Genomic DNA, 27,537 nt, shown 5'->3' with positions numbered 1-27,537 from the left:
TGCACATAGGGGAAAACAAATTCAATCAATTCTTATGTAATGTGCATGCTTCCAATAAATTACTACACCCTTAAACTTTACTAAAATAATCAAAATTAAGTTTCAACTGCATCAACATTAACTTCAGAACATTAGTAGAAATGCTGAACAATTGCAATCACATTACAATGAGGCAGAATAATACCCCTCAAAGCTGCTAACCCATTTGATCATAGTAAAATGGTTCACTAAACAACTGCAATAACCATAACCACCAATAACCAAATAATATGTGGCAAGGGAATTACAGTAAATGGTCAGGAACAATACTGCTGGCATTATCACCTGACAAAAGGCATAACTACTACCAGCTAAGTGTGCCAAATATGGGACAGAAATGGCCATTTTCAAAGACAAATAAAAGAGGAAACCCCCAGATAGGGATCTATCAGATTCAAAACTATGAACCGACAGGCAGAAGGTGGTTCCCTCAGTACCTGTCTAACCAAATTCTGCACACAGCAGCCTCGGTCCAAGATGTTAAACACTGACTAATCCAGCCATTTTTCAAAATAATGTCTGGCAAGTTTTACAACTGTACAAGTTTCAACATGATTGGTGCTCATACCAGTACTGATGTATGATACAAATACCAGTACATATTCTATTATTCATTTGTGACTCTTAACTTATGTAGATGGAATACTTTAATGCCACAGAGGTGCAGTATGTCCCGACAGTGACTCTACCAGTTTGGTACTGTAATAATGTAGGGGCTACTGCAGTTTACTTGTTAAAGGTGGAGTATCTCATCTCTGAGATAAGCAGACAATGCTAATCCTTGCTAATATTGAACAACTTTGCTAATACTGAACATCCTTGAAGACTGGTCCAGCATTTGGTTAATGTCTGGGCATTGCATCTTGCTGCTTAGTCTGAACTGAAGTGACCAGATTCTTGCTGAGAGAAGAGACCCACACACAATGTGCTGGTGAACAGGGAAACAAACTGGTGAAGTGCTGTAGTTTAAAATCCTCAATGAAGTAAGTGATGATTTTGCAAAGTAAATGGATAGCAGTATAACACAAGGAAAAAAGGAGGCTGATGCGTGGTTGGGGAATGGCTGTGGGAAGGAAAGAGATGAGAAGGTAGGAAGAGATCAATAAGATGCAAGCTGTGGGAGCAATGAAAAAGGTCAAAATGGGGAGAGCCCCCAAAACTGATGGATTGTGTGGTGAAATGCTGAAGCATGGATTAAAGATAGCAGAATGAATATAGAAGATGTACAGATTGGCCTGGAAGGAAGGCAGAGTCCTGGAAAACTGGAAATCAAATCTATAAAAGTATTCCCCTGTACAAAGGAAATGGGGAAAAAGAAGTGTGACAATCATAGGGGCATTTGTCTTCTTGGTGTAACAGGAAATTTATATGGAAAGATACTGACAGTCAGGGAAATGACAGATGAATTACTGGTAGTTGAACAGAGAGGATATAGGAAGGGAAGAGGTTATGCAGATCAGATGTTCATCCTAAGGTGTTTAGTGGAAAAATTTTTATAGGGAAAGAAGCTGCTTGTGGCCTTCATGGATTTACAGAAAGCATAAGAATGAGAGGGTGGAAAAGAAATGTGGAAAACACTAAAATTATCTGGAGTAAATTGGAACCTGTTGAATGCCTGAAGAGTATGTATGAGGGTGCTGGAGCTGCAGTGTGTGAGAATGGTGAACTGAGTGATTTTTACCATATGAATGCTGGATTGAAACAGGTATGTGCCATGTCGCCATGGTTATTCAGCTTGTATATGGATGGAGTTATAAATGAGATACAAGGTAGGACAGTGGATACTGGAGAGACCCCAATATGAAAGGGCAGCAGTTGGAAACTTCCTGTTCTGTTGTTGGCAGATGATACTGTACTGTTAAGTGAAGATGAAGGGGAACTGCAAGGCCTGGTGACTGAGTTTGGGAGTGTGTGTAAGAAACACAATCTAATGGTCACTGTAGGGAAGAGTAGAGTAAAGATGTGGTATTCGAGAGAATTAAGTCACTGAATGGAGTGAGGCTGGATGGTGCGGAAATGGAATATGTGAGTGCATTTAAGTACTTGGGTAGTGTGCTGAAAAAGGATGGAAGTCTTGAAGTTGAACTGCTTGAATGGGTTCAACAGAAGGTAAGGTTGCTGGTTCTTTGAAGGCACTGATAAGAAACAGGTAAGTAATCTTGCAAGTAAAAAGTTGCCGCAAGACTGTATTGTGATATCAACTCTGAAAGCAGTGATGAGAAATAGGGAGGTGAGTATGGAAGTTAAGAAGTCACTGCATGATAGTATTGTGATCCCTACCCTGATGTATGGAAGCGAGGCATGGCCCTTGCAAGAGGGAAACAAGTCAAGAGTGAGAGCAGTGGAAATGAGCTACTTGAGAGGAGCATGTGGAGTGACATGGAGGGACAGGTTGACGAATGAAGAAGTGAAAAAACGTTGTGGGGTAGATGTGGATGTGGTTGAGAAGATTACGAGAAATACACTGAGGTGGTTTGGACATGTGGAGAGAATGGAGAATGAAAGACTGACTAAGAGGGTGTATGTAGGTGAGGTGGAGGGAGGGAGAGGGAGGGGAAGACCGAGGATGAGGTGGAGGGATGGAGCTGAGAGGTATATGAGAGAGGGGGGAGTGAGTTGGGGGGAGGTCAGTCAAATGGTGGGTGACACAGCAACTTGGAGGCATTTTGTCTGCGGTCACACTTTGCGGGATTAGGGCGTCGGGCTATAGATAGATAGAACTCTGAAGTATGGAAGCAAAGCTTGGACCCTGTTGAAAGGACTTAAAAAGTGCGAGCAGTGGAAATTAGTTATTTGAGAGGAACATCTCGAGTTACATGGAGAGACCAACTGACAAATAATGAAGTGAAGGAGAGTTGTGGTGTACAAGTGAATGTGATAGAAAGCATTAGGAGAAATACAATGAGGTAATTTGGTCATGTGGAGAGGATGGAGACTGACACACTAACAAGGAGTGTATGTGAGTTGGAGGAGGGAGATCAAGGATAAGATGAAGGGATGGAATGAAGAGGTATATGGGGGGGGAGGGGTAGGGGGGGGCAAATGTCTGGAGTATGTGTCTACTGACCTAGCAACTCAAGATGCATATTTAGCAGTATTTGTTTCTTTCGATTTGGCATAAACGGCCACTCATCAGCAGACAACAATGTTAGGGTGAGGGGGGACCTTCACACAAACTGGTATACAGACCACATTTTGATCATGAATACAGCAGTCAACAGTGTAAAGGAATTGTATGCAGCACGAATTACAGGTGTTTTTGAGTAAAACAACCAGTAAGGTTTATTTTGTTACAGATTTTCATTGTGAAAACCTAACTGTTCAGTTGTTTTCTCGGGGAAGTTCTATGCAGTCACATAATGCTTAATGCTTAATGTGTGTGTGTGTGTGTGTGTGTGTGTGTGTATATATATATATATATATATATATATATATATATATATATGTATATATACGCCTGAAGAGTTTTTTATTAAACCTCCAAACTGTTTTTGAGAAGCATTATAGCAAAAGGAAAGCAAACTGCTGACACAATTCCTATGAGCAAATGTTATGAGAGAGAGAGAGAGAGAGAGAGAGAGAGAATGTGTGTGTGCACTTGTGTGTGCGCTTAGGGGAGCATCAATCAGACCATTTTCCCATTTACACATGGTGTGTGTGTGTGTGTGTGTGTGTGTGTGTGTGTGTAATTCACCGGGTCGGTCAGGATCACTTGATGGTCGTGATCGTCAGCTTTTTTACCCTCCCGGAAGGAAGCTGAGAGCTCATATAGTCCGATCTAAGGGCAAGGCTGTGACCTTCACACAGGCACATACCTGTCCCCTTGCTCAAGGTGTGTGTGTGTGTGTGTGTGTGTGTGTGTGTGTGTGTGTGTGTGTGTGTGTGTGTGTGTGTGTGTGTGTGTGTGTGTGTGTGTGTGTGTGTGTGTGTGTGTGTGTGTGTGTGTGTGTGTGTGTGTGTGTGTGTGTGTGTGTGTGTGTGTGTGTGTGTGTGTGTGTGTGTGTGTGTGTGTGTGTGTGTGTGTGTGTGTGTGTTTTGGGAAGCATCATCCAGACCATTTTCCCATTTACACATGGGGTGAGTTGTGTGTGTGTGTGTGTGTGTGTGTGTGTGTGTGTGTGTGTGTGTGTGTGTGTGTGTGTGTGTGTGTGTGTGTGTGTGTGTGTGTTTTAGGGAGCATCATCCAGACCTTTTTCCCATTTACATATGGTGTGTGTGTGTGTGTGTGTGTGTGTGTGTGTGTGTGTGTGTGTGTGTGTGTGTGTGTGTGTGTGTGTGTGTGTGTGTGTGTGTGTGTGTGTGTGTGTGTGTGTGTGTGTTTTTAGGGAGCATCATCCAGACCCTTTTCCCATTTACACATGGGGTGAGTTTAGGTCCATGGAGCAACTCCCCCTCACCTCCCCCAAAAAAGGGGGGGGTCCTACCCATATTACATATGGGTCATTAATGCCACTACACCTATGGCAGAATGAATGTTAAGTTGGGACTTGCAAACTGCATCAATTTATCTCTCGTGGGCAACAGAGCTTACATAAGTTAGAAAAAAAAAAAAAAAAATTATCAGACCAAACAATTTAATTTCCCATGCTTTATACTGATGTGAAAAGGTAGCTAAGGATGAAAAAAATTATGTGGTGGCATATGGAGCTTTTTTTTTTTTTCTTCTTCTTCTTCTTAAGGCACTATCCCTATTTGTCTTTCCCCCTTCACTTAATTCATATAGCTGGCAAATACTGTGGCCTACTTAGGAAAGAGCAATTTCCTCTCACACTACTTTCCCACTGGACACATTTTGCATATGTACTTAAGTCCCCTGAAGTGATGAAACTCTATAGCCATTAAAGATGACTGCCATTTCATTTAATTGTTCAGGGAGTAAAACAAGACTAAATGAAATAAATTATTTGTTTTTATGTTTTCTCTGCAACCATATGTTATATTTTTCAGAGAAAGGAATATACTTAAACAAAAAGGTACATGTCACAAATCAAACAAAACAGGTAACAATGACTAGGATGAATGGCCATGACAATTTCAATTGCAAAGACAGTTCATAAGACTACCAACTCACCCATCACACACAGCCCCATTTAAGTACTGTATTCACCTGGAGAATCTTTTGGACAGATCATGCAACACTAGCATTCATGATCCTGACAATATTTCAAGTGTACTGGCATTTCACAGGACATGTACCAGCTCATCCATCACACTCAGCCACCTATTTCAAGTGTACTGGCATTTCACAGGACATGTACCAGCTCATCCATCACACTCAGCCCCCTATAAGTATTGTACTCACCTGGAGAATCTTTTGGACAGATCGTGCAACATTGTAGTGTTCATGACCGATGATATTGGCATCCATGATACGGGAGATGGAGTCAAGAGGATCCACAGCAGGATAGATGCCCAGCTCAGCAATACCACGAGACAGCACAGTGGTGGCATCCAAGTGAGCGAAGGTGGTGGCAGGAGCAGGGTCAGTCAAGTCATCAGCAGGTACATAGATGGCCTGCACAGATGTGATAGATCCTTTCTTGGTGGTGGTAATTCGCTCCTGCATACTACCCATGTCAGTGGCAAGAGTGGGCTGGTACCCTACAGCAGAAGGGATACGACCCAACAGGGCAGATACCTCAGAGCCAGCCTGAGTGAATCGGAAAATGTTGTCAATGAAGAGCAGCACATCCTGTCCCTCCTGATCACGGAAGTACTCGGCCACGGTCAGTCCAGTCAGGGCCACACGTGCACGGGCACCTGGGGGCTCATTCATCTGACCGTACACCAGCGACACCTTAGAGGTGTCATCCTTGAGGGAGATCACACCAGACTCAATCATCTCATGGTAAAGATCATTGCCCTCACGGGTGCGTTCACCCACACCAGCAAACACTGAGTAACCACCATGGGCCTTGGCTACATTGTTGATCAGTTCCATGATGAGTACAGTCTTGCCCACACCAGCACCACCAAACAGACCTGTACGCCAACAAATAGTTAATAAAGTAAAACAAAAATTGACAATGACACCAAGTACCGTTAACCTATTCTTTATACTTCATGAAGCCATCTGCAGTTTACCACAAGGACATAGAAAGTAATTCCATCCTGTGCAGCATTTGTGGTAAGTGGGTGCATAAGAGAGGTAGTGCTAATAAGGGTAGACTGCGAGATAATGCTGATTTCATGTGTGCAATGTGTCAGGGAGATCATGTGGAGATTGTCATGCGTGAAAGGATCAAGCTTGCTGCAGAGTCTCTCGAGTGTGTTGGAAGAGTTTTGTTACTTGAGAGAGAGATGTTATGTGCTGGAGGTTTTTTGGTCAACATGTCCATCAAAATTTGAGATTTTACTGTATATATACACACACACACTCAAAGGATGTCAAAGCAGAAACTTACCAATCTTTCCACCCTTGGAGTATGGGGCAAGCAGGTCAACCACCTTGATGCCAGTCACCAAGATCTCCTGCTCTACAGACATCTCAACAAAGTCAGGGGCTTCAGCATGAATGGCAGAGAAGTGCTCAGTAGGAATTGGGCCACGTTCATCAATGGGCTCACCTGGAGAATAAATAATCATCATACTACTCTAAACATGTATATAAAGTTAAACATGGCACATATACTAGCCACATGGCTCAGGAGTATGATAAGTCAGAATGATGGCCTTCCACTGTATGCAAAGTTTATCCTTCAGGGGTGGCTAGAGGTTTGTTTAATGTAAATGCTTTTCTTATGTAAATGCTACAGCAATAGTAACCACAGCCTCTGCTGTCCTTAAAATTTCTCAATTGCAGTTCTCTAGACTTGGGCCACTATGCCCTAAAATGCAGAACAAAAACTGAAGTACCAAAATGCTATTGCTAAGAAACGAATGTGAAGTACAGTCGGTGCAATGGAAGTCTGGACCCTCTATTTCGCACCATATGTTTGGTAGGGTCCAAGAAATATTGTAGGAAAATTCCTATAGTCGGTGGATTTTTTTTCTGGTGGCCTCTAGCAACTTTACAGGCTTAACACCATATGCTGTGAGTTTATGAGCTCAGTGCCTGCCGGACTTTTGATGGAAAAGCACGTCAGATTTTCTTGTCCTGCCTGGCCCTTGTTAATTTCAAAGCTCTCGTTTTCACACCCTCCTCTGCCTTAGTGAATCATTGGAGATGGGTCCCAAGCCACTAACTGATGTAGAAAAAGCCCGAATTTTAACTATGAGAGAGGAAAATGTAAAAATTAAGGAGAGACTTCAGTGCCGCAGTACGGCTGGGGATCTTGAAGTCTTTCTGAAATTGATGCTATATGGTTCTTTCAGACACATCTTTCAGCAATTCTGGGTACATATATTTCAGTTGTCTAGCAGTCAAACGTGGGTCTTTTATCACAGCTTGCTTCAGTAACCTGTCTGTAGTTGGTGATGTCTTCCTTTTAGGTCCTAGCCTGTCTTTATGTTGGGGAATTGTGTTTTTTGGCAGATGGCGGGCCGCAGCGAGGAGTGCCATAATGGTAGATTTTCCTCGCCCAGTTCGAATACAAATATCCTCATTTTTTACATTTTCCTCTCTCATAGTTAAAATTTGGGCTTTTTCTACATCAGTTAGTGGCTTGGGACCCATCTCCAATGATTCACTAACCCAAAGGAGGGTGTGAAAACGAGAGCTTTGAAATAAACAAGGGCCAGGTGGGACAAGAAAATATGACGTGCTTTCCCATCCAAAGTCTGGCAGGCACTGAGCTCAAACTCACAGCATGTGGTGTTAAGCCTGTAAAGTTGCTAGAAGCCACCAGAAAAAAAATCTACCAACTACAGGAATTTTCCTACAATATTTCTTAGACCCTACCAAATATATGGTGCGAATTAGAGGGTCCAGACTTCCATTGCGCCGACTGTATATGCACAGTAGTCCCAAATTTATCCTGACGTGCTCCTTATCCAGATGCTGGACCTTGGCTCTATTAAACCATTATCCAAATTTACTCGTTATTATCCAGACATAAGTCTTCAACTGGCCAGCCGACACCTTCAAACATTTGGTATAATGGCCACTGGACTTGAGCCGTGAGCGGGAAGTAGGCCGTAATCCACAACCAGAACTAAAATATCCGTCTGCCTCTGTAATGAATAGTCAGAGACGCGCACTCGTCCGATCACTCTCAATGAACCTCCATCGCCCGAGTAATACGATTGTAACCCACAAGCCACAAGCGGTGTCAAAAAGTCCGTACACATCCCCACCCAATGTCCAAAGTCGCATGGCCACCAGGCTAAGTCTTTCCCAACTGCCTGAGATTGTAACACAGTCCGCAAGTCATGAGTACCTGTTCAGTGGCAGCAGCCATTGATCTCTACCAAAAGTCAAAAGTCCCCCAGTCACTGCAAGTTGTGTTTCCGCATGGCTATTCGGCGTCTTAATAGACTGCAAGCCACGAGAAAATGTACGGTAAAAGTGTCCGCCCGCCTCAAGACAGGAGGGGGAGAATCCTGCCCACAGCCTCACTTATCCCCCTTTCCTGTCCCTCCTCCATTCCCTCAGCCCCTACCCTCCTCCGTGGTGATAACACTGACTCGTAAGTTTTTACATTTTTTTTGTGATTTATTCGACTACTCTTGGTCGTATTGAAATTCCAGAAGATCCACGAGAAAGTTCATGAAATTCTGCATCTAGACATGTGCTTAACTCTTGGAAGGTGCAGGCAAAATTTTTCACCAAGATGGTGGTGTTATATGAAGGCAAGTTTTACTCCTGATCAATTTATTCTCACTGCATTTCTGTACTTTTACTATCAGTTTTGTGTGTTTGTATTACCTTATAGTATAAGCACCAGTAAAGATGATGGTATACCATTTATACCAATATAACCAATTCCGGTGGCATATCTGGCCGTGGAATTTTTTTTTTGTGGCATATTTGGCCGTGGAATTTTTTTTTGAGTCTTGAGAGCAATCACTCATCACATAACTGATTTCAAACAGTCTTCAGGTTTTTTTTCGATTTTGTTGTTTATACATGTTTTCTTAATGCTCAGCATTAATGTGGTTAGTACTATGTGTTTTGATGTCTCAATATGGCAGAATGACCGGAAAACAGTGCCAAAATTAGGAGGGGTACTGTACATACAGTAGTGCATAGGTAGGGTATTTTTGGTTTTCAATTTTTTTTTTTTTTTTTTTTTGGTCATGGTTTTCTTTGTGTTTAGCATTACTTTGGATATTCCTGTGTGTTTTGCTGTCTAAATATGACAGAATGATCTGAAAAGTGCCAAAATCAGGAGTACTGTAGATACAGTAGTGTACCGGTATATGTAGGGTGTTTTTTGGTTTTCAATTTTTTTTTTTTTGCATGTTTTTCCTGGCACTGAAAATTATTTTTAGATGATCCTATCAATGTTTTGATGTCAAAATATGGCAGAATGACCAGAAAACACTACCAAAATAAAGAGGGGTACTGTACATACACTAATGTATAGGTATGGTGTTTTTTGGTTTTCAGTAGTTTTTCTCCATGTTTTTTTTATAGCATTACTTTGGATATTCCTGTGTGTGTTTTGATTTTTTTTTCTTTTTTGTGTGTCTGACTCTGGGCATAGGCTTCATTGCCTGCTTTCAAGGCCCAGTAGTCCTCCTACATACTATACACCTATCTACATGTCATCATTTCGGCGCTAACACCCACCGTCCATACTGAATACATGCTAGGGCTGTCTCATACAGGACTGGTGTACTGGTATTAGCGGGGGTATTTTTACGACAAGTCAGTGGGTCCTCTGGTAGATCAGTAAAGTCTGATTTCATGAAATTCAAATCCTCAAACTGTTCACTGCTCCATCAGGGATTTGAACCTGGGTCCGGTGGGACTGAAGGCCACCTCTCTACCGACTGAGCCACCGCCTCCCCCGGTATGTCTAAACATGCCTGAATAACTGAAAAACTCTGCCAAATTAAGCGTAAGGACTAAACAAATAGGTTAGGTATAGGTTGGAGGTTGGGTCTAGGTATGGTAGAGGAATAGTGTTCATTATCCAGATGTTGTCACTACTCGGACATGCCTTTGGCTCTGATGTCCAGATAAATGAGGGATTACTGTACACACACACACACACACATATATATATATATATATATATATATATATATATATATATATATATATATATATTTCAAGTATTATAAGTCCTCAATCATGCAACAAATATCCAGGCCAGTACAAAAATTAACAAACATCAAACTAACCAATGACATTGATAATGCGACCTAGGGTGCCTGGTCCAACGGGGATAGAGATGGGGCTGCCAGTGTCCCGCACAGCATTGCCACGAACAAGACCTTCAGTACCATCCATAGCAATGGTACGCACAGTGTTCTCTCCTGCAGAAAAGACAATGATAAAGCAAAATTAAAATTCAGAAGATATGATGCAGGTGGCATACATGATACCTGACATTATTTTTCTGATTCATAAAACTTTTGACTTCCACAACGAATGTGCACATGAAAAACTGGTTTTAATGCAAATTATATTTAGTGTAGGAGTGAACTGGCCATAATATTCTTTCACCAGCAATTATATGCTGCCCTTAAGTCAAACTTATGCACCAGTAAATGTAGTTCCATTACTGTGTGTAAAGATTCAAGTTTGCAACAGTTATTTCCTCCCAAATTTTAATATTTCCAATCAGTAAGGGCTGACAGGAGGCATCTCCTTTCCTACCAAAAATTTCTTTGTGAGACAAGGAGGTCATATCTTTCTAAAGAAAAATATAAGGTTCTTGCAATATTCTAAGATAAGGTTTGAGAAATCAGGACACTGACAATGTTTTTAAATAAGGTTTTTAAATATGCATATTGGGATTGCTTAGTTAGGAATGCTAAAGAGGTGTGTGGTGTGGCAACAGTAACAACAAAGAAGAAAGGTATGGCATGGTGGGATGAAGAGGTTAAGAAAGCAGAGGAGGAAAAGAGAAAGAAGTGGCCAGAGTTTGAAGAATGTAAGTGGTAGATTATTAACACATGGAGATGAAGGACCATAATGGAAAGAATATTTTGAAAGCCTAAAGATTGGGAATAGACAGAGCGGAGCACCTGTAAACCTGATTGGTTTTGGGGGTGAGCAGAGAAGGAATGCAGTGCCAGGAAACGTGACACTAACGTGACACTGGCACAAGTGAAGAATGCTGTGAAGTGGCTGAAAAATGGGAAAGCATTGGGTTCATGAGGTGTATGCAGAGATTAAGTGTAGTGGCGAGAGCGGAATGAAGTGCTTGTTGGAGATATGTAAGATGGCTTGGATGAATGAAACTGTGCCAAAAGAGTGGAAAAAGGCTGTGATTGTACTCCTGTACAAAAAATAAAGGTGAGCAAAATGAATACAAGAATTATTGTCCCATTAGTTTATTCAGTCCTGTAGGGAATGTATATGGAAGAACTATTATAAATTAAGAAAGATATCAAAAGCCCTAGGGAGTGATGAACACGGTGGCTTTAGGAGTGGCAGAGAATGTGTGGATCAAATATCTGCAGTGAGACAGATAGTGGAAAATGCTTGTGAGAAGGACGATTAGGTTTATGGCATTTATGGATCTGGAAAAAGCATGAGACAAAGCAGACAGAGATGGACTGTGGAAGGTACTGCTCATGTACTATGTACAGTACAGTACATGGTAAGCCGCTAGATGCCGCAAAAGTTTTTATGATGGTAGCGAAGCATGTGTAAGGATAAATGGGCATATAAGAGAACGCCTCACAATCAATGTAGGCATGCGACAAGGTTGTGTGATGTCCCCACGATTGTTCAAGATATATATGGATCGGATGATGAGAAAAACACGGGTAATGTAGAGAGGGATGACGTTGGTAATGAATGGTGATGGATGGAATATCTCAAATTTGTTGTATGCTGATGATGCCGTGCTGCCTGCAAATATCAAACAAGAACTTGGTAGAATAGTGCAGAGTTCTGCTGATGTCTGTGGCTGTCGTACCATAAGAGTAACAGCCATATTCTTGAAAATAATCTCTCCCCTAAACTTTCCCTTCCCGTCAAAGGAGTTTTGATTTCAATCGGTATCCAAACTGATTCCCTTGGAAGGGAAGGGAAAATGTTCAGGTTGGTAGCCCTCTTAAGCTAAAACGACCCATCCTGCTGACATTGGGTATGGTGGAGCATTAGATTTATAAACTACTACATCAAAACATGCATATCACATGCTGGATAATGAAAGCACAACATATCTGAGATGTGGGAGGTCACCACCACATCCACACTGTTGGTTTGAATTCAATCATAAATGCCATTCTGGCCAACATCGCAGCAGTGTTCAATCCTCAAGACAATATTTTGATAAATTAAATTCAAGAACTATCATCTTTAATGTTGTTATTCATCACTGTAAGAATCACCTGTTAACATCCATCTCATGTACTTGCATGGCGGCGCTCACTTGTTTTTATTTCCAGCTAGAAGACATGAGCTGAACCACTCGTGTGACCCTGATGACGGGTTTCCTTTTCCGAGCAAATTAACAAGCAAAATATTACTTGAAAAAAATCCTTATGTGACCCTGGCCATAATGTACTGTATAAGGTTTGTCAGTGTCAGAACATACAAGACTGGATGATTATCGGAGGTAGTACGCCGTCTACTCTGTTTATGTCTGGCTAAACATCTCAGCCGACATGGGTAACACTTTTAGAGATACAAACTGCTTTTTAAAAATCAGTATGTCGTTGTAAATCGTATTAATAAAACTGTTCAGTACCTTTCACTGATACTTTAAATATATGTAAGACAATAAACTACAGAAAAATGCAAAAAAATTGCAAAGGGATTTTGAAGAGACAGGTCAAATTATTCCCTTGTTCCAATAATTCTGGCTACTCGAAGGGAAGATCTTGCCCTTTGAGCTGTTTTTTTTTTTTTTTAGAATACCAATTCAGCGAGGGATGACTTTCCCATGCATCTAAAGGGGACGGGAAAGTTTAAAAAATACAGGCTTAATTGTTGAAAAGAGTAAAGTGACAGTAATCAAGAGAGAAGGTGACTCCCAGTGTCGAGTTACAGTGAATGGAGAAAGACTGGAATTAGTATGAGATTCAAATACCTGGGTACGGTGATAGAAAAGACAGGAAAATGAGTAACATGTGGAAAGAGTGACACAGGGAAGAAAACTAGCTGGTGCTATGAAGGCCTTGATAAGAAACAAGGGTTTGAGTGTTGCAGCTTCTATAAGCTTGCATGGAGTGTTAGTGCCAACTTTAACATATGCATGAGACAATGGTGTGGCAGGAAAATGAAAAGTCAGGAGTGAGGGCAGTGAAGATGGGACTGCTGAGGAAACTATGTGAAGTACAGAGAGTGGACACGATATAAAATGCAGGCGGCCCTCCACATTCGTGGGAGATAGGGGACACAGACCCCCGCGAAGGTGGATTTTCTGCGAATGGTGCACCCTCCCGTAAATGCCTCTACAGCCACAAATCACCCCATGAGCAAGTGTGCACATACTGTACCTAATAAACCATATCTGGGACCTGAAAGCAGCATAAAATATCACCAATAGCTGACTACTTGCCCACACTCACATGTGGGAAAGTCATCAGCTACATATTTACCAAACTTCTTACAACCATACCCATTAAATTCAGTGTTGGCTCCACAGAGGGGCAATCCGCAAATCTGTAAGACCCGCAAAAGTTGATTCTGCGAATGTGGAGGGCTGCCTGCAATGTGATATGTGAAAGATGTGGAGAGAGGAAGTCTGTGGACACCAGAATTGAAGAGAGTGTACTGAGATGGTACGGTCATGTGGAGAGAATGGATAACAACAGAGTGGTGAAAAAATGTACATCTGAGCGAATCTGAAGAAGGGAGGAGGAGAGGTAGGCCAAGGAGAAGGTGGAGGGATATGGTGGATGAGTGTGTGAGGAAGAGATATATGGAAGTCATTGAGGCTAGGAGGCTAACAAGAGATTGAGCTGGTTGGATAATGTTGTGAGAAGTGCATGATCAGGGATCTGGAACACTTTTTTAATTTGACAGCATTCGGACTGACTCTATTGGATATGTCTGTGAAGCTACAGAAGGTGGTGAAAGTTTTTTGGCGTATCAGATAGAGACAGAATTCCGGGGGCTTGAATGATGAGTGAATGGAAGCGTGGCCAACTGCACTGAGCAAGTTTGGGCTGTCTGGATGTTGCTACTCTCACCCTGCCCTACGGTGGGAAAGGAAGTCTGGATGATGATGATGATGATGATGAAATAAAAAAAAATATGTATTCAAAACATATACAATATGGAATCTAAAATTACCAAAAGTGGTTACAATATTTTACACTTTATGAATGCCCCATAGGTAGTCCCAAGCCATGCCAACTCCTTAACTAGTATGAGACTAGACCATGACCATTTTTTAAGCATGCACTTCCAGGGATGCTAAGAATCATCAGCACTCTGGATTTTGAAGGTTATTTTTCTCTTTTTTCACTGTCTGTCATTTAATGTTTGTATTATGCTCTATTTTGTAGCTACTTCACTCATATCAGCTTCTAATTGCATGTCACACTTGCATATACCCTATTATTACAATATCCCTTTTAGTGTGTACACTTTTCAAGTTACGGTATGTGTTAAAACTTTTTCAATAAATCAGGTATTTAAGCACTTATACAGGTCATCCTCACTATACACTTGACCTTTATGCAATTTATGCAATACAGTTGTTTACTTATACAACTAACATTTTCGCACCTCATTTTTTTTATAAAATCGTGATTTTCATTTATGAGACTGCTTCCATCCCTTATGAAACATTTTTTCTCAGTGAGACTACTGATTTCACTTATACAAGTGCTGCAATCCCTACCTTTGTTATACAATCAATCCCTTACCGTGAACGTAACCCAATCGTCCATTGAAGTCTCTGTCCCCTGACTTTTTTTTTTTTTTTTTTTTTTAATAATTTTTCCATCCAACTACCTCTACTTTCCTACTAACTCTATACAGCTGACCATCCTGTGAATGGAAAACTTTTCACTTTTTCTTATTTATTGTAATATGGTCCTGTACTGTATCAGTATACAAACTGAACTGAGACATTGAGACGCACTCTGCATTCCCATCAAGAACCACCAGCATAAGGATTTTACACACTCTTTAGTGTAAACACAGGTGCATTTCCATTAAACCATGATGATAACCCTACTAGTACAAAGACTAATTAGATCTTACCGATGCCAATTAAGAGGGGTAGTTCCCCAATACTAAAATAACACCAACATGTAAAGAGGGGTAGTTCCCCAATACTACAATAACACCAACATGCACAGAGTTTTACAAACAATCCTCTCAGCATAGGCAGTCCTATTCATTACAATACAACCTCCTTCACTATTTAAAACACACACACACACACAAAACCTACATGCACATAGTCAAATGCCATCAGCAACCTACAATCGAAACATTTAGGACCACATGGCATTCAGGCCCTCCAAATCATCAGCCTCTACTTGTGAACACAGTAGCACTTTCAGTTTTTGGAAACTGGGAACAATCACTATATTTAGTCCCTGCTGAGCTGATTCTTTGTAGAGTCGACCTCCCCTGCATCACTGCTTTAAAACAAATGCAGCTTGGCCATCCAGACCTTCATTGTGCCTCATAAGGTCTGCAACTCGGCAAAGGTTAAACCAAACAAAGATCCTACACTTCCTTCCTCCTACAGACCCAAAACACTACTCTGCATACCATCTGAAATAAATGAATGCCTCATTCGTAACAAATCACTCCCCATGTCTCCCTTGTTCCTTCAGAACACATTCAAAATTCAAAACACCTGACTAATATCACAAAACAAGCATCGGAGGGCAAAAACTTCATGACACTCGCCTAACACACACTTCTTAAAAGGAGATATGGTTATTAGTAAAGCCTTCAATGCAATCCCTCAATGCAAACTGATCACTAAGATACAGGATACATCACAAACATGAAGACAACCACCAAATGCTGCCTTACCAACCAAGTCAGTTGGACAACCACATGTTACATTCCAGGGCAAGTTATCTCCAACACAAAATTTCCCCAACGGTGTTCCATTGGGCTCTGTTCTCATTCACACTCTTCACTTCTACATGCATGATATTCTCACACCCCTCCCACCCACACACATTGCATCATATGCAGATGCTAACACCATAACAACCACATTGCAGACACTGCCTGCACACTGCAACAGGACTACCTCAACACACTGCAGACTTGGGTCAAGAACAGCAGGCTGATCAAGAACAGCAAGCTGACAATCACCCCAGTTAACTCCACCACCACACATATTACCAGCAAAAAAAAAAAAAAGTTAATCCCAAGTGGTGGAGACCACTATCTCTCCACCCCCTAGGTTGAAAAAGAGACAAATGACTACAGCTATTAAACAATTAGGTACTTCACATAACCTAAGACAGTGTACTCATTTGTTGTACATTACCACATGTAATACATTAAACTTCTACAGTACAGTATATGAGAGACTAAGGCAATGTAACTACAGTAAACCCTCCCTTCACCATATTCTGCAACACACAAAGTTGGATTTAACAAATACTATGAGGAGAGACCCCCAGAAAAACCGTCTTACATATCGGATACCATCCGGTATGGACCTATCAAACACTCTTTTGCATGTAATGTATAGTCTTGTCTCGACTGTTTGCTATGTGACAAATTAGAGATGTACCGATGTATCGGTATCAGTGGTATTGGGCCATTTTTAGAATATCGGTATAGGAATTGGTATAAGCCGATTTTCTGCCGATACTACCAATACTTAAAAGGAATTTAGAGCGTAGCATATCACTCACTGGAAGTTATTTTGTTAAACAGAATTTGGATGTTTTATAGGGATGAAAAATAAATTACTGGTAATATCCAATTATTTAAAATCATATTGAGTACAAGGTGCGTAGTAGTTTAATGACAAACTTGAAAAAAAGAAAGTCACATGAGTATGGGCAACAGCCTAATAGACTGGTCTCCAGTGCACTGGTATCGGTAGTAGTATCAGTAGCGGTCCAATTAAATTTTGGTATTGGTACATCTCTATGACAAATCACCAGAACAATAATTCAAAAGCCATACTCTTTTTTCAAAATAATATTTAAAAACTGGATATTTTCAATGATTGCCTCCAAGAATCTCGTGTGGACATGGTGACACATGCAAGTCGACAGTCAGCATAGGTTGTCCACCCAATGTTTACATTCACTGAAACTGTCTGCATTTCATTCCATTCTGTGCATGAAAGGCCATTGAAACACCGCTGCTATCACTAATTAACAGTGCAAGTGCTTAACAGAGCAGAGTGCAGTATCCAGTGATCTTTTTCTCTGTGAAGTACTGAAGCTTGTGATGTAGAAATCATGTCAACCTTATGTACACAGCCTCCTAAGTCAGCTGACACTGGCAAGATGGCCAGCAGTTTTTACATTTGCTGTAATTGTCTGCCTTTCACTCCATATTGTGCATGAAAGGCCACTGCAACACCACTGTCATAACTACACAACAGTCTCAATAGTGCTGTATACAATACTGAGGGAAGCAATAGCTTTTAGTGGAAAATACTGAAACTTCCATGACTTCAAAATAGTGCCTGACAAGCATGCTACCCCTAGTGGAAAGCTTGGAACTACCGAGGGATGCCAAGTCGAGCCTAAAAGGGTAAGGCTTGTATAAGATTTTAGATTTTACAGTCGAGGTCACCATCCTTAACCCCACTGAATCCATATTGCATACTGACATTGTTATGAGAGAGGTTTCACTTGACACAACCCTACCGTATAGCGAGACCGGACTGTATAATATCCGCTACCTGGGACATATGGCGCAGGCTTACCAGATTGCAGGGTGACTCAGAAAGCAGTTACTAATGTTGGTGGCCATTATTTTCAACCTGCTTTGGCTAGTCATAAAGTGTTATGACAAGGATATGAAATTATAGGCTAAGCTGTTGTACGATAGGTATAGCTGGTTATTATTTTTAGTAATATAGTATGCTTTGCACTCATTTAATTTCCCTTATGTGCTTGAAATCCCACTTCACAGTGGGACCATTGGCCTTACCAGGTTATCGGCTTCATCGGATCGGGCTTCCCCCTGATCTGGTATAGAGTGGGTCTACTGCATTCACTTTATGGACATCACACAAGCAACATCAAATGGAACCAACTCACCCAAGTGCTGAGCCACTTCCAGCACCAGCCTGGGAGTGCGGTTCGCCACCTCAAGGGAGTTGAGAATTGGGGGCAGCTCTCCATCAAACTGCACATCCACCACGGCACCAATCACAGCCACAATCTTGCCAGTGGCTACCCCTGTCTGAGTTGCGGCTTCAGCCTTTGCAGCATACTTGCGCTCTGAAATAGTGAACACTGCAATGTCAATTCTAGTAAATTGTCAACCAAAGACTCACTGACTCAAAATCCAATATTTGGTGGTTGCTCTTAATAAAGCTGCAAAAGAAGCTCTGGGCACAGTTGACGTCTGACCATCCTTAAGCAGCATAAAATTTATGCCCTCCTATATTCCTGATCTACAAACATCTTACTGAAGAAACAAACCTTTTTCTAAATAATTTAATGATCGTAATAACTCAGAGAACATGGTGAAGTACTGTAGCTACAGTACATGTTTTTCAGTGTTTAAATTGGTATGTGTCATAGTTTAGCCACATGTCCTAAAGCTATTTACTTTTCAAGAAAAATGTATATTTGACTTTAATAAAGACCAGTTTTATGGATGCGAGATTACATGGCATGCTGATATATGGGGATGCAAATTTCCAGGTTAATACCTTCTGCAGATTTGCCAAACAAGCCCCTGAACAAATGAAAATTTAATGATGGATTAAGTATCAAAACTGAGTAATTAATTTAGACAAATTCTGTGGAAATAACTAATCTGATACTAAGAATACCAGGATTAGGTTGCCACCAGTGGTAGTCTTACAAGGGGGCAAAAGTTCGTTTGTACCCAAAATCCATTTGTCCCCAGGTCATTCCAGCTGGATGAGATCAGGTTAGCTTTGGTTTAATGAAGTTAGGTTAAGTTTAATGAGTGGCCAGGTTAGACAGCAGGGATTAAATGACTAATGACTGAATGACCTTAGCATCAAACACCCCTGCAAGCACTACATCAAGGGCAGCCTTTTCAGTTTATGGACAAATACAGGGTACTACTGTACAGTATACAATTTCTTCCCCTCGTTTTTGTTCCTACGGGTTTCTTTCATAGATGGCAACTGAATGACTTAAAACAATTTCCCCCAGAAATTAGTAAAACAGTGACCCCTGGTCATAGCACACTTGGTTACAACGTTTTTTGTTATCAATCAGATGAACATTCGGACTCCTGCTGTTACATCACAATTTTTCACCTCAAAAAGTTGCTATTGTGTGCCTGAGCTAGGTTCTGTCAACAACGATGATGTGTCTGTGGTTCTGACATAGGGTTAGCATGGGCAACTCCCCAGGTACCTACCCAGTTATCCACCCACTCCAGGTTTTATAGTTTAAAAAACCCAGGCAGGCAATTTTAAAAAAGAGAAAATAAGACACAAAAAATTATATACACATACAGTACATACAAACACAAATTTAAAGACCAAGTGCTGCACACGAGGTGCAGTTCCAGTCTCATGTTCTGATGACGGTGCCCCAGGCAGCCCTATTCAGAGCTGCCTCTGTTGTCACGTTTTTAAATCCAATATCAGATCATATAGTCTGATCCCATGTCTTTCTTGGTCTAACCCTTGGTGCAGCTCCCTCCACATTCACCGACTTACATCTTTTCACCCAGCTTAGTTCAACCATCCACTCCAAATGCCCAAACCAACCAAGCTTGCCTGTGCACATCTCATCATTGATACTTTCAGTACCTGCCTCCTCAGTTCTTCATTAGTTATCCGATACTGCAGTTTGGCCCCACACATCCAACTCACAATTCTCATCTCATTACAATCCATTCTGTTGATATCATCTGCTTTGACAGTCAATGTTTCTGAAGCATATATCACTGCGCTTCTAACACATGCTGCGTACACCTTTCCCTTCAAGGGCAGTGGGAGTCTTCTCACGGTTAGAATTGGCAGCAGTTCTCTGAACTTCCCCCAGCAACATCTGATTCTGGCAATAGTGGCAACCTCAGCCCCACCACCGGCAAAGACGGTGTCTCCCAAGTAGCAAAGCTTGTCCACCATCTCCAGTGTTTCATTGCCAAAGTTCACAGTCTCAAACCGGTCATTCAACACAAGCTCACCTTTGCATACTATACCGTATGTGGAAACTTCTCACTTAAAATTAAAAATAGCAGGCCAACTTACATGAATAATACATTTTTCATTTACAAAATTTAATTTTAAAATTCAATAAAATACTGTAAATATAAAAAACTATATATACCCATCGACTGAACATTCTTTTATACTCAATTTAACATCAATATTTTCATTATTTTTCTTGCCAGATGTAAAAATTGTACAATAAGCCGAGTATGTGTACCTTAATACGTTATCATTGTACTCTGCATCATAAAATGCTAGGGCACTTTAGTACTGCTAATCCACTATTTCATTATTGTACAATACTGTACAAAAACTTACACAAAGCACACAGACACTTAATTTTTAGAATAGCCTAATTTGATATTTCTCAGTTTGTATCTTGCCATAAATGGAGTACTGGTACTGTATACTGATATTCATATCTACTGTACTTACTGTAATGTACTGTACTCATATTTTCATATCCGAAGCTTAAAAATTGATTTTAGCAGCACAGTGCATAATCTATTATTTTGCTATGGTACAGTCAAATACTATATGAAAAATAAAGCTCTGAAATGTTAAATTACTGTAAATTAATATGATATTTATTTTAAAATCTTCCTTTCACTTAAAAATGCTTAAACAAAATTTATACGCTACAGCAGATTGTAGCATAATTTGCATCCATAGAATTCAGAAGCTTGGTATTTAAAAAGCTCTACCAACCCACAAGGGTGAGTCCTGATACCTTGAATAAGAAGCTATGAGCAATTTAGTATCAATATCTAGGATTAATCAACAGACCTATGAAATTAAATAGTCTGATGCACATTAATTCTTAAAAATAGAACTGTACTTATCAATGTTACCAAAAATATATTTTGCAGCTACAATATACTGTTTGAAAGAAAAAAAATTGCCTACTATATAGAAATCTCAAGGTTTGTAATAATCCTGGGTTTTATACAGGCTATAAAAAAAAAAAAAAAAAAAAAGGGAGGAGGGGGGAGGGGTTGCCAGCCCTGCCTTGAAGTTTGAAGGAGTCAATGATAAGGCCCTACTCAAGAAATTACATTAAGCCCAGGTGGTTGAGACCTCTAACTCTCCACCCCTAGCCTCAGAAACCCTTTCCACAAGCACATCAAATCTCTCTATGGTACATGCTTCTTACTGTGCCCTTTTCATCACTTTCTATTAACCTAACTACGTCTTCTGTGTTTCTGGTACCTGTACCTATCATAACAGCGTGTATGTATTTAGTGGGTCTAAATTTGCACTCAAGGGAAAAATCGGGCTTGCACTTGGGATGCTAGGTACAAATTTAATTACGATAAATCCTATTGGCTCTGTTTCCATTATCGTGCACTTCCATTACCACATGCCATGTTCAATAGCAATTATGCACTACAACCAAGGGTTCAGTGTAATGGAGTTGTGCTAGTTAGGCTATGTGATGGCAAGGTTAGAATACTTAAAATCACCAGTTTAGTTGTCTCTATCATTACATGCGGTCTGGTTTGCTTGGATGCGGCTAAATTACTGCTACGAAGAGACAGACGCAGATGGGTCTGGATAACACAACATTTTTCTGATTTTTTGGAGTCATTTTATTCTAATAATTTTTCAGTGGAAATGCTTCTTTTCCCTGCATTTATCTTACCCATAAATCCATAGGCCCTACTGTCAGTATGGGGAAGGAGGAGGGAGCAAAAAACACTATTTCTGCAAGAATACAATTAAAAAAAACATTAGAAAACTCTTGATTATTCACAAAATATATTTGCCAGGAAGTAAAAATTTACTGCCACTTTATTATGGGCCATAAGTACAGGCTAACTGATGTTTAACAGCCTCTTCTATTTGTGCAGATCTGTTTCAGATCACACCACAAATCCATGGTTGGATGATGTTCTATTTGAACAACTGAATCTGGATCCTGGGATCTGTTGACCATGACTCAGCAGAATCCATGATCTGTTGTGCACCCACCTCTAGAGTAGGGCTGAGTTGGATCACACACATATTTTCTCCTAGCTCCTCCACAAATTATTATTTTATTGGCCAGTATGGCCTTTTATTTATACTGAACAACGGCATCAGGTGAAGATGTATAGCAAGTACTCCAGTATGGCTTAATCAGATTAGCGGTAGTCAGATAACAGTGTGGAGACTGAGAGCCGTTTTCACAGTCGTCCACAATGCAGTCCCCATCAGCCTACTCGCCTCCGAACACACATTTTCGTTTTCACAGTCACCCTCAACCAGCCTTCCGAGGCCTCTGTTGGGGACGGTATTCAGGACGGACCGAACAAATTACTGGAACATTCTTGGGGGACCTGCAGCCTCCCCAACAGACGGTCCCAAAAGTAAAAATGTAAAAGAATAATTACATGTAACATATTTTCATTATTATTTCAATATTATATACCCAATGTAACATTTCTGGGGTAAAAAAAAAACACCCGATATTGAAAAAATATATATGTTTGTGTATTTTTATGAGACTTTCTACTATGTATCCGAATACTAGCCTTTCGCAGACTGGTGGAGGCTCCACAACAAACAAACCTGAAAGAAATAAGAGAATGGTTGTCTAATGCATATTTTCATGAAAATTCTAATATCTGATGCCCGATGGAAAAGTTGATATAGCTAACACCCCGTTTAGAAAAGAAAATGTTCATGTATTAACAGTATACTGTATCTGTTAATAAACAACACCATCACTCATTAGACGTTATACATGTTGCTTCATGGTTATTTTTACTTAAGCCTTTTTTTACAGTACTTATCATTCATCATCTTCCTTTCACTTCTTATTGCTTTTCTTTCCTTTACAGGTGGCTTTACATTGAGTACAAGCCAAATGGTTTCCTGTAAGCCTAGAAACCATTTACAACGCTGGGTGGTAACCACATAACCAAACCATACGTGCTCCCTACGTGTGAACAAGTGGGTTGGTGGAGGGTTAGTGCCCCTCCCCTTAAAACAAATAACTCAAAGTCAAATGGCCACCCCTTAAGGGATTATGGTGTCTGGCAATAGATAGATAGATAGATCATTCATCAGCATTCAGCTTAATTCCGATATCAAGTAGGAGCGTGGTGAGGTTGCCGTTAGTTAGCTCTTTAATCCGATGACGTTTCCTGTTCTATTTTTGCTGCATTCTTGCGAATATCTTCACTCCTGAATATATTAGTAAGAATTGTGTGAAGTGGATGTTCCAGCCATGTTATTCATCACATTCATTACATTCCAGTTTCTAAATATTCTCTACTTATGGAAAGTGTTTTCGCCACCCAGAACTACCAACCCTACCGCATCAACACGGGCAGACGCCCCCACGTTAGTAAGCTCCCGAAAGCCATTCAGAGCGACTGTGAAATCCAAAGGTGCTTTTGGTTCGGGCCCGACACACATTCGGGCCCAAAAGGTTAGGGACGACTGTGAAAATGGCCCTGAAACACGATAAGCGATAGGGGGCAATACGTCTGTGTGGCACTGCCATTGAATACAGTAAAAGGTAAATATTTGGAATTCCACCCAAGTATCGGACTGTGAAATAAATACAGCTCATTACTGAATTTAAGCAATTCTAAACACTTTCTCTTCAATAATAATGTCACTAATGCTTTCTATAACATACCGGTACACAGTAAATAAGGTAATGATGGGAGGGGGTTACCCAGCTCCTATGTTAACCTTTTATTAATCATCAAAATGAGGTAGTAACAACCTAATTCACAATGAAGGATTCATCACTCAAAAGTAATACTTGTCAATGTTATGTACAGTACTGCTATTTTCTTCCAGTACTATACAGTACTTCAAGGATGAGACCACATTGAAAAAAAAAATCTGTTCAGGAACTTTGTGGATGTACAAAAGGGTGGTTTCAAGTATGGAGAGATTCTGCCAATAAACATGGAAAATATGATTTTTATGGGGGATAATGGAACTCTCCTGCACTGCATTATCGTGGCATCACAATATGAGGGTAAGTTTAGTTACGGAAAATTAGGTTTGGTTAGGAGTGACTTGGTTAGTAATGTTAAAATTAGGATGGAATAAATTATGTTAGATAAGGCTAGGTTTGGATAAGGTTAGGCTAGGATAAATTAGATCTTTAGGTTATATTAGCTAACATTAAGAAAATTTAGTTAAAGTTAAGTTAGGTGTGCATAGGCTAGAATAAATGTGATTATGATCATTTGGGTTAGGTCTGGATAAATCTCCAGTGACGAACAAAGACTGGTGCCAAAATGGTGTTCTAAGATGGCATCCGTCTACCTTCACAAGAAGCTTGAAAATTAAACCATGGAAAAATAAAAAAATAAAAAAAAAGTGGGGGGGGGGGGGGCCAATACAGTTGTTTCATGTCCTCTTTAAGATTACCCCTCTGGTCTTCTGCTTAGACATACCTATAAAGTACCACATATCTGCCATAAAATTGACGTCAGCATAAACTTTATTCATGGAACTTGACTAATCATCATTATCCATGGCAAGTAGGGTCACCCAAAGCTGTTGAAAAAGATCACAGGTACGTTCAGCTTCACGACCAACTGTTAGGATCCAATACAAATCATCCTGCTCTTTTATCACGAACCAGAGGTGCAAAATCTGGATTTATATACAAACCAGATCACAATCTGCTCCATGAGCGGTGAATGCATTTAAAAGAAATCTTTACAGCTTCACATCTATGGATTTCTGCAACTGCCTGAAGCTACTGCTCAGACTGTAGTTTATGGGGGAAAAAAATTATTATTTTTTTTTTTTACTAAAAGGAATATATACAGCATAAACTTCAGAGACCCTTTCACAACAAGATGCCTTCCATGATGTTCATCACATCATTTGTTTGTCAGGCACACTAAACACTACATTCTTCAACTTAAGTGAACTGATTTGCATTCACTTCCTTAAAAGAATTAATTTGAAGCTCCTCCGGTTTCTATGTCAACCTCCCCCTTTGCATCCTCCCACTGCTAGTAGATAACTGCAGTCTCACTTAGCCTTCCTGAAGTTAAGTTGAAAAAATAAAGCACCTCAATATGCCAAGTTGACTCAAGACTGATGGCTGATGCTTTCCAAATCGTTTGCTTCTCATTTGCTTAATATTTACTTTGTGGAAGTAAAACTGGTGAGGTTAACTCAGACATTCCTACTCTAACCAAACTATTAGCTACATCATATAAAGTATATTGAGGTAAATGTCTGCTTTCTTTATTAATTATATTTAACATGTGTACTTCTTTCCTGGACTGATCTGTGAAGCAACATCAATCCTATCATGTTATGTACCGGTAGAATCCATAAATTACAGTTTTTCAACATCTGTGAATAGGACCTCTTCTACGGTAGATTTCGCCCCATAATCTAAAAACAACCTTTATCCAAGGAAAAAATATGGATGGCAGCCGCCACTCACATACACTACTTCCTAGAATTATACTAATTATGAAAATTATCCAGCAAAAAAGTACCGGGTAGCCTATAAGTTATTAACCTTGCCTATGGTCAATTCGATTTTTTTTTCTAACAACACAAATGTTCTAACCAACTTCACTCTACATAAGCAACTGATGATGATGATAAGGCTTACAAGTTTTGCTATCTGCATGAACGAGCTAATTATACCTAACTCCCGTACATAAACAAGCCGGGTCAATATGGCTGCCACAATCAGCTGATGGCCAGATTATAGTTCTCCGGTCATTATCACCTGATACGCTTGCTGACAATTAAATGCACCAAATTCTGGGTCATGTAAAGAATTTCAAGTTGCGAGTAAAATCGAAGGGGATTAGAAAGTGAACAGCAACAATAAGAAATATGACCGGAGGCCCCTGTAGGTTACCGGCTATGTCCCATCCGCAATGCTACATTTCCCTGCAGCTTTCCTCAATAGCTACTATGCAATAACTCACGGGTGGTCAGCAGCGCTGGGAGAGTCCTTCCGCTAACATTTTGGATGGTGTTGACGGCCAGTGCTGGCTTGGCCGCCTTTAAAATGGTGGAGCAGGCCCTTGATGCAGCCCCCAACATCGTGCCTGAGTGAAGAGACGAGTGAGCGAACAGTCGCCGGCCGCCGCTGCAGCTGCTCGGCATCGCTCGGCTCTCCTCGGGTCCCGCTGGTGCCATATGTTTCTTTTCATAATTTTAATTTTGTTATTCGATAAACAGTATTCTGATACTGCTGTTCATTTTTCATGTTCCGGAGCGATAAGGACTCTCTAGCCAATGTTGTCGTGCGTTTCATTAAGTAAGAGTATTATGTTAATATAAATTCCATCTATTTTTCGTGGCACAGACCCTTGTCGTCTGCACCACAGCCTGATTGTTGCTGGCTAGCCCAACCTTCTTCTCTATAGAGTTCTAGTTTATCCCACCCCTCCTCTGTAACTGCACTAACTCACTTATCCCTGTCTCTCTCTCTCTCTCTCTCTCTCTCTCTCTCTCTCTCTCTCTCTCCAAGCCTTTCGTACTGTTGAGATTCCCACCTTCGTAAGAGATTATTCTATTACTCCCCACTCTGTGGTCTCTAATCCTTTATTTATTCCTCCTTTTCGCCTGTATAAGTAGGCCATGTTTTGCTAGGTGTTCAAGCGAAATGCGCGCTCCCGCCGCCAATCCCCCCACCCTACTACGGAGCCGCAGCCTCACCCCCACCCCAGGAGGACACCACAAGGTCAGGTGAGAGCGACGCCGGCCCAGAGCGAGACGGGCTTAGGTGCGCCCCGACCTTGTGTCCCTCTTCCCCTCAACCTGCCCAACCATGACGTCGCAGGGATGGGAGACTACTTCTCAGCGGGAGCAACCCTCGTCAGGATTGGGGTGGGATTGCTCCAGATTCGGTTCCAGGCAGCACTGTGGTAACGTCCACAGGACGTACCGGGAAGGGAACGGCCACTGTACGTCCCTCAGCTGTTTCCCCCTGCAGCACCGCGACGACGGCCACTGTATGCGTCGGGGAAGGAACAGCCACTGTACATCCTTCTGCTGCAGCCACATCTGGAGCCCGCCTCAGTGTGACGGCCACTGTACGCACACCGACAGGCAAAGGTAGGAGGAGTGGAACCGCGACAACGGCCACCGTATGCGTCGGGGAGGAAACAGCCACTGTTCATCCCTCATCCACCTCCTCCTCCTCCTACAGGAGTAGCACTGTGGTAACAGCTGC

At 41.0% G+C, this 27,537-nt stretch overlaps 1 protein-coding gene across 1 annotated transcript in view; it reads right to left on the bottom strand.

Moving 5' to 3' along the window:
* Window positions 1-26,513, bottom strand: part of ATPsynbeta (ATP synthase, beta subunit) — a 41,298-nt gene extending 14,785 nt beyond the window's left edge. The window contains exons 1-5 of the mRNA XM_080276786.1: window positions 26,285-26,513; window positions 18,262-18,444; window positions 10,270-10,404; window positions 6,444-6,605; window positions 5,342-6,021 (exon numbers count right to left, since the gene is read on the bottom strand). Coding sequence (XP_080132912.1) covers window positions 5,342-6,021; window positions 6,444-6,605; window positions 10,270-10,404; window positions 18,262-18,444; window positions 26,285-26,498 — 1,374 coding nt within the window. The 5' untranslated portion in view covers window positions 26,499-26,513. The remainder of the gene's footprint in view (window positions 1-5,341; window positions 6,022-6,443; window positions 6,606-10,269; window positions 10,405-18,261; window positions 18,445-26,284) is intronic.
* Window positions 26,514-27,537: the final 1,024 nt, after the last annotated feature.

Source organism: Coenobita brevimanus, chromosome 66, assembly GCF_032717465.1.
Source record: "Coenobita brevimanus isolate Jiangsu-jjx chromosome 66, ASM3271746v2, whole genome shotgun sequence".
In the NCBI taxonomy this organism is placed as follows: domain Eukaryota; kingdom Metazoa; phylum Arthropoda; class Malacostraca; order Decapoda; family Coenobitidae; genus Coenobita; species Coenobita brevimanus.
Note: the sequence above shows the minus strand (reverse complement) of the source record. Positions and strands in the feature narration are given on the sequence as shown.